General features: G+C 51.8%; 1 protein-coding gene across 1 annotated transcript; it reads right to left on the bottom strand.

Moving 5' to 3' along the window:
* Positions 1 to 229: 229 nt before the first annotated feature.
* On the bottom strand, positions 230 to 3,343 carry FAM43A (family with sequence similarity 43 member A). The gene has a single exon (XM_061166857.1). The coding sequence runs from the start codon at positions 2,415 to 2,417 to the stop codon at positions 1,146 to 1,148; it is 1,272 nt and encodes a 423-aa protein (XP_061022840.1). The 5' UTR covers positions 2,418 to 3,343; the 3' UTR covers positions 230 to 1,145.
* Between the last annotated feature and the right edge of the window lie 4,270 nt (positions 3,344 to 7,613).

Raw genomic sequence — 7,613 nt, 5'->3', positions numbered from 1 at the left:
TTACAGAACTGAGTAACTGAAGAATCCAGGCCTAGCTGCAGTACCCAGAGTTTCAGAGGACAGGAAAGGCCCCAGACTATGCATAAAGTGGATTCCCCCTTCTTAATCTCCTCCAAGTCCTTTGAAGGACAAAGACTATCCTCCCAACCCTATCCCAGTCATGGTCACACCCTCTCCCGCCCACCCCCATGGCCAAGCATTTTCTGAAGCAGCTTTGGATGCTCACCTGTTCTGTTCAATTTTCCTCTTTATTCTCTTCCCCACTGGCTTGCAAACAGAACCAGAGCAGTGCTACTCTTAAAAAATAACAAAATGTTTTATACACATTTCTGTATATACAACTGAACAACATTTTACATGTCCCTTTTGCACAGCAAAAGATATAAACATTGGACTCTGAGAACACAGTTATGTACAAGAAAACCAAAAAGATGTCAAAAATACTTCACAACAGTGCAAAAATATTTTACACAGTATCACGGAGTGAGATCTTTTGAGCAGGAGCAAGGTGTGTGTGTTTGTTAAGGAAAACTTTTTCTAGGTATTAGATGTCAATAACTGTAAACAAAATGCGACTTTCTTTCTCCCCCTCTCCCTTCCCCACTAGTTATTTGAGGAATTTGGCAGAATTTCAAGGGTCTGAGTCTGAGGTAAACAACCCAAGCTCTCGCACCGAAAAGACTGGGTCCAAGGAGGTGGCATTAAAGCCTCAAACACTGTGAAAGCAATTTAAAAAAACAAAAACTGCCATGTCAATGACAACGCTAGGCCCGCCCAGATGGCCGGTGGGGGAGGAAGTTAACCCCTCCTCCTCAGGCCTCAGCTGCCCCACAAACAGGAAACTGGCCGGCAGGCACTTGAAGCCCGCCGGGCTTTGCTAACACCAGCGGCCTTTCCCTTCCCCAGAACCCAGAGGGCGACCTCTTTCCGCTTCGTTGTAGGGTTTCCCCTCCCCCGCATCTCCACTTGCAATCTGAGCCCCGCTTCAAACACAGCCAAATGTATGGGTGTAGAGGGGGAGGGTCTGGGCCTCAAGTGTCCCATTTCCCCTTTCCTGGGGCAGCTCGGGAGGTAAGGAAGTGGTGGAGAGACTCGTGGGGGTCACGATCGGGCGCCAGGGGCGCGCACAGAACTTTGCTGGGAGCTCAGCCCGAGTGGGGCTCGTCTGGGCTGGCGCAGTCCGCGGGGCCGGATGGGTCCCCGGCGGTGGCAGTGTTGGCATCCGGGCCCCCTCCTTCGATGGAGCTCTCGCTACCCGTGCTCTCGCCTGAAAGCAGGCGCGTCACCCGCAAGTCCGCCTGCAGGCTGCGCACGTCGTTGCCAAAGCTGAGCTCGCCCAGGTCGTTAATAAGCTGCGAAAGCTCGGCCCTCATGTCGGAGGTGCTGCCCAGCAGCAGAGGCGACGACCCAGCCTCGGGGCCCGCCGAGACCCCGCCGCCCCCCAGCGCCTCCTCGCGGCCACTCTCCAGCGTGTCCAGCAAGTCCCCACATTCGAAGTGCATGGCCACCACCAGCGCCCGCTTCGCCTCGGCCTCTGGCTCGGCCGGCTCCCCCTCCCCGGCTCGGTCCTCCTCCTCCTCGGGGCAACCCTCCGCGTGCTCCTCTTCCTCTTCCTCCTGCAGCTCCTGCTCCTGCTGTTCGCCGAGCAGGTCCTCGGTGATGGAGCCGAGCTTGGGCGCACTTCGGCTGCGCTCCACCGGCGGTTTGTAGCAGCAGGGTCCGTGGAGGAGCAGCTTGCGCAGCGGCACTAGCGGGATGGTGTGAGCGCCCACCAGCTCCTGCTGCTGGTGACGCGCGTCGTCCCGCCGCTTGAGCCGTTTAAATTCCGCCAGAGCGTTGGCCGACGTCTGGTAGAGCAGCAGGGCCATGGCCTGCGCCTTCTCGGGCTTCGACACGAGTACCGCGTGACAGCGCAGCATGACCGCCTTGTGCTTGAGCTCGTGCCGGTACACCCAGGCGAAGACCTTGGGCAGTCGCGCGTCCGCCACGCAGTAGGTAACACGGTGCAGCAGGTACAGGTGGCCCGGGCGCCGCAGCGCGCGCTCCTCGGCGTGCACCATGCGGATGCCCTGCGCACTCACAGTCAGCTTCATCTTGGTGCCCTGACGGCCCGCCTCGCTCTTGCTCCAGATCTTGCCCACCGCTAGGTCGGTGCAGCCGTCGCCGCGCGCCTGGATGGTGGTGGCATTGCCCAGGTAGAGCACAGTGTAAGTGGGGTCCTCGCTGGTGATGTGCAGTTTCTTGCGCTTGGAGCGGAACATGCTTCCCACCCGGCTGAGCGCGCCTTCGGGGCACGCCCTCGCTAGCGAGCTGAGCGCCGAGTAGTGCAGGCTCACCGCGTAGCCCTTGGGCTTGGACGCCTGCCGTGGCGGCGCCTCGGCCAGCAGCTCGAACTTGTGCTTCTTCCACGGCAGCATCTCCGGAGGGCGCCCCCGCGCAGCTGGGCGGCGGCGGCGGAGCGCCGGTTGAGAGCCCGGCTGAGCCACCCGCCCCAGCCGGGCTCGGCCGGGGCAAGACCGAAAAATAAAACTCTGCTGGGAGTGGCCCAGTCCGGAGTGGGGGCGGGGGTGTGGGGGTGTATAAGGCTCGAAAACCCAGCAAAAGAGGTAGGGGTCGAATATTTTAAGATTTAACTGCAATGGGGAGGCGGGAAGGAGCACACAGATTTATCCCAGCCTGAGCAGGATCAGGGCAAAGAGTCTTAGGCAAGCAAAATGAGAGAAAGACAGCACAAGAGTGGAGCGGAAAACGTCTTTAGAAAAAAAGAGATGTGCGCGTGCAAATAAATGAGAAAGCCCCCAGCAAAAGCAGCCGGGATGGTGCGAGAATACGCAAGAACTCCTCGGCGAAGGTGAAAAGGGCCCCCCTCTCACACTCACACACACAGTCGCTAGGGCCAGAAACCGCGGAAACTCAACCGCGAGTGTACCCAGGGGTCGGTACTCCCCACCTCCAAGGGGTGCTGGAGGCAGAGAGCCCCTCGGGTGAGCAGGTCCCAGAAGCAGTTGCTTGCCCCAAGTGCGCTCCGATGGTGGGTCCGGATGGCCGCGGCGGGCCCCGCGCAGCAGTCCCCCCGTGGCTCACTGCATCTTCCCACAGGCAGGACGCCGGGGACTCGGGCTCCGCGGCTCACTGTTAGGGCTGGCTCGGCCGGGGCAGCGCGGGGCTCCGAGGGCCAGGCGTGCGCATGGTCGACTCCCAGGACGGTCGCTACCTCATTTCTTTTCTCCGGAGGGTGTCTGACTGGGCTCCCGGGATCCCCTGGCTCGGCTGCCAGCCTTTGCAGCGCGCCCCCTCCGGTGCCACGAGCGGTAGCTGCCTAGCCAGCCTCACATCCTTGCCGTCCGAGAGCAAGATCTCGGGTAAATATAGGCCGGCACGAACCATTCGCCGCGCGGGGACAGGGGAGGAGCTGAGACAAGGATCAGTTTCAGGCTTGGACGCCCCGCGGTTTACCGATCTTTTAAAGGAATCTGGTTGCAGCCATTGGTTGGGGGAAAGGGGAGACCGATCCAGTCTGGCAATTTCATCCCAAATTTACCAATATCCCCTATATCTACAGAAATCGCCAAGACCTGGGATTACCCCGCAGGAAAAGCAACTTGAATTCTGACACTCCACCCCCAGGCTGAATTGCAACTCACTGAATAAATGTATGTCTCCATCGAAACTTCTGGGGGAGGCGGTGGAAGGTGGGATTTAGACTATAATATGCAAAAAGGTTGGGGGAAATAGTAATTCTTTCTGTGTGTGACAGCTTTCTGAGAATGACTGGGTGCTATTTTTTTTTCCCCAGGATTTTATACTCTCAAAGAAAATAAAGAAGGGCAAAGAAAACATCTTTCACTCTCTTGGAGCCCTTTCTCCACAGATAAAGAGCAGACAGTGAAAAGAGAGATGAGTGGTAATAAGATGATTGGAGTGAACACTACAGTATGTATTTGATAAATAAGCTCCTAACCCCCAGCAGAGGCCCCGCCTTCTGTCAGGGCCTAAGCGGGAGAGCAGTTTTCTGAGATATATACAGTTTCTAAATAATCCTTGTGTGTGGTTAAGAACTCAGTTTACTTTGGCAAGCCAGTCATTTAGTTTTATTACATCACCATCACATTATGGATGAAAATTCCTAGTAAAAATTCAAATGACTTTTATTTGTTTCTAATAATGCCCACCCACCCTCCATGAGAATGATTAGCATTAATCATTCTCTTCTCTTGTGCCAACTTGACACTGTCGCTTTAATCATCTAGCCGGCTTGACCCTTGGTTAGTAACTCATTTCTGGGCTCTTGAAACAACCAGCTTTCCTCTATGGTCTGCTCACTCAAAGCAAAACCACTTGTAGCTGGAATGTGTAATAAATGTCCGATACCCCTGCTTCGAACACCCAAGCTCATCCCACAGGAGGACAATAGACCCTCCCACTCTCCAGGCCCAGGCTTCTGGGGATCTGGGTGTCTCTGGCTTTCATACCAGGTCCTGATGTCAGTACAACCGTAATCCCTCCTGGAGATTCTCTGGCCCTCTATTTTTGCTAACTTTTAACGTTTCTTTGAAAGTAAGTGAAATTCACTCAGTCGTGTCCGACTCTTTGTGACCCCATGAACTGTATGCCCATGGAATTCTCCAGGCCAGAATACTGAAGTGGGTAGCCTTTTCCTTCTCCAGGGATCTTCCCAACCCAGGGATCAAACCCAGGTCTCCCACATTGCGGGCAGATTCTTTACCAGCTGAGCCACGACCCAATTTTCTAGAGTCATTGGTACTGAATTTCAGTTTAACTAACTTTCCTGAGTACCTTTTGGTACCAGGCCCTGAAGTGGGAGCTGACAGACCTAATTCCTGTCTCCAAGAAACTCCCAGTCCAGTGAAGGATATAAACTTCACCCAACTCTGGGCTTCTGCTGGAATGTAAATTGTATGAGAGCACCCTGTCTGCCCCAGTGCCTGGCACCACTTAATTGTTGAATAAATGAATGAAACATGCATGTAAACAAGAAGATGGAATGGATCAAATGCCCTGCGAAGATCCCAGAGTACTCTGAGAAGCTGGAAGAAGAAAAGATTCTTTGTCACTAGGAAAATCAAAGAAGGTTCCACAGAGGTGGTTATGTTTAAAACAAGCGGGACGTCACCAAGCAGGAAAGAGTTAAAGGACTTTCCAGATATAGCAAACATAGAACATAAAAATGCATGCACATGTGCAGTTTAGGATGGCATTTAATAACAAGGAAAGAGGAGAGCTTTCATGGTGGTTCAGTGGTTAAGAATCCACCTGACAATGCAGGGGACATGGGTTTGATCCCTTGTCTGGGAAGATTCTACATGCCACAGGACAACTAAGCCCATGTGCCACAGCTACTGAGGCCCACGTGCCCTACAGCCTGTGCTCCGCAACAAGAGAAGCCCCGGCAATGAGAAGATCACACTGCAACCACAGAATAGCCCCTGCTGTCCACAACTAGAGAAAGCCTGCATCTAGCAGCAAAGACCCAGGGCAGCCAAAACAAAATAAATTAAATAGATTTTTAAGTGAAAGAGGAAAATTTCCTGATCAAACAAGGAATTCTCCTGATCATGCTTTCTGGGCTCCCCTAGTCTCTGAGAGAAGGAATGGCCTTTTCATGGCTGGCTGGGCCCAGGATGTCATTAGACCAGAGCTATAATGACTTATCCCTCAACTGCACTGATAGGTTAATGGAGGCAAGGTGTTGGAAGGAGCTGGTTAGGACTGTAATAAGCCACTTAAGCCAAGGTTATTTCCTCTTCTGCTTGCATTTCTGGAATATCTTATAGTGGCAATGAAGTAGAAAGAGTAAGTGATCCAAACAAAAAAAAAATCCTATAAAAAACACACCAAATTAACTTGTGCTAAGTGACCTTTAACTGGTCCATATCTCAAAGTCTAGACTTTACAGAAGCAGACATCATGTTCAAGCAGTTAACATTTCCAAATTACTCAGAGAGCCAAGGATTACAAGGCTGTATATTGTCACCCTGCTTATTTAACGTATATGCAGAGTATATCATGCGAAATGCCAGGTTGGATGAAGCACAAACTGGAATCAAGATTGCCAGGAGGAATATCAACAACTTCAGATATGCAGATGATACCACATTGATGGCAGAAAGCAAAGAGGAACTAAAGAGCCTCTTGATGAGGGTGAAAAAGGAGAGTGAAAAAGCTGCCTTAAAACTTAACATTCAAATACTAAGATCATGGCATCTAGTCCCATCACTTCATGGCAAATAGAAGGGGAAAAGTGGAAGCAGTGACAGATTTTATTTTCCTCGGCTCCAAAATCACTGTGGACGGTGACTGCAACCATGAAAATTAAGACATTTGCTCATTGGAAGGAAAGCTATGGCAAACCTTGACAACACATTAAAAAGCAGAGATCTCACTTTGCCGACAAAGGTCCATATAGTCAAAGCTATGGTTTTTCCAGTAGTCATGTACTGATGTGAGAATTGGACCATAAAGAAAGCTGAGTGCTGAAGAATTGATGCTTTCAAATTGCGGTGCAGGAGAAGACTCTTGAGAGTCCCTTGGATTACAAGATCAAACCAGTCAATCCTAAAGGAAATCAACCCTGAATATTCTAATGCGGGATTGATGCTGAAGCTGATAGGCTCCGATACTTTGGCCACCTGATGCGAAAAGCCAACTCGTTGGAAAAGACCCTGATGCTGGGAAAGATGGAAGGCAAAAGGAGAAGGGGGCGGCAAGAGGATGAGATGGTTAGATAGCACCACCGACTGAATGGACATGAATTTGAGCAAACTCCAGGAGACAGCGGAGGACAGAGGAGCCTGGCATGCTATAGTCCATGGAGTCATGGAGTCGGACACAACTTAGTGACTAAACAACAATGAACAACAACCAAGGATCAGAAGGGTTTAGGGAGGAAGTAGAGGTGCTGGTGATGGGAGGTCGGGCTTGTCTCATCCTCCACGAGAGGCACCTCCTTGGGTTTCGTGCAGTGGCAGAGAAACCAGTGGCTCACAGCAGCAGGGAGGACTCCACTGGTGGGCCAGGCTTTCCAGCAGACCCAGTGTCCCAGATCCACAGGCTCACAGAGCTGCTCCTGGGCTATCTTCTTGGTGAGCTTATTTTCAACCTGGGAGGACAGAGAAGTTTTAGGCAAATATGAGCACACCGATGTGTAAGACACACACTGTGTAGACCCGAGACATAGAACAGTTCCAGAATAGACCTCAGCAAAGTCAGCTGGCAAGGGCTGACCAAAACTGCATGGCTAGAAACTGCATGGATTGTTTTTTATGATACTGCCCCATCTACTGGTGCCAGGCAAAAGTGACACTTGGTGAAACGTTTTCTCACAGAACCGGATAAGCCAGCAGTTGAGTCAACACACAGCCAAGTCACAGCTGGAAAGAAACCCAGTCTCTAACATAACATCTAAGAGTAAGCCTTTTAACGTGCATGAAGCTTTGGGGCTGGCTTTCTCCCACCTTATTTCCCGCATAAGGCTCTTCCTGCTTGGCCCCCCTCCCCCTACATCCCAGTGAATGAACACTGGCTTCAGCCATGACAAATGACATACCTGGGATCTTCAAAGTCATTCAACAAATATTTGTTGAGAGTCCACT

The sequence above is a fragment of the Dama dama genome, chromosome 19, assembly GCF_033118175.1.
Source record: "Dama dama isolate Ldn47 chromosome 19, ASM3311817v1, whole genome shotgun sequence".
Classification (NCBI taxonomy): Eukaryota; Metazoa; Chordata; class Mammalia; order Artiodactyla; family Cervidae; genus Dama; species Dama dama.
The sequence above is the reverse complement of the archived record's forward strand: the minus strand, read 5'-3'. Positions and strand labels throughout refer to the sequence as shown.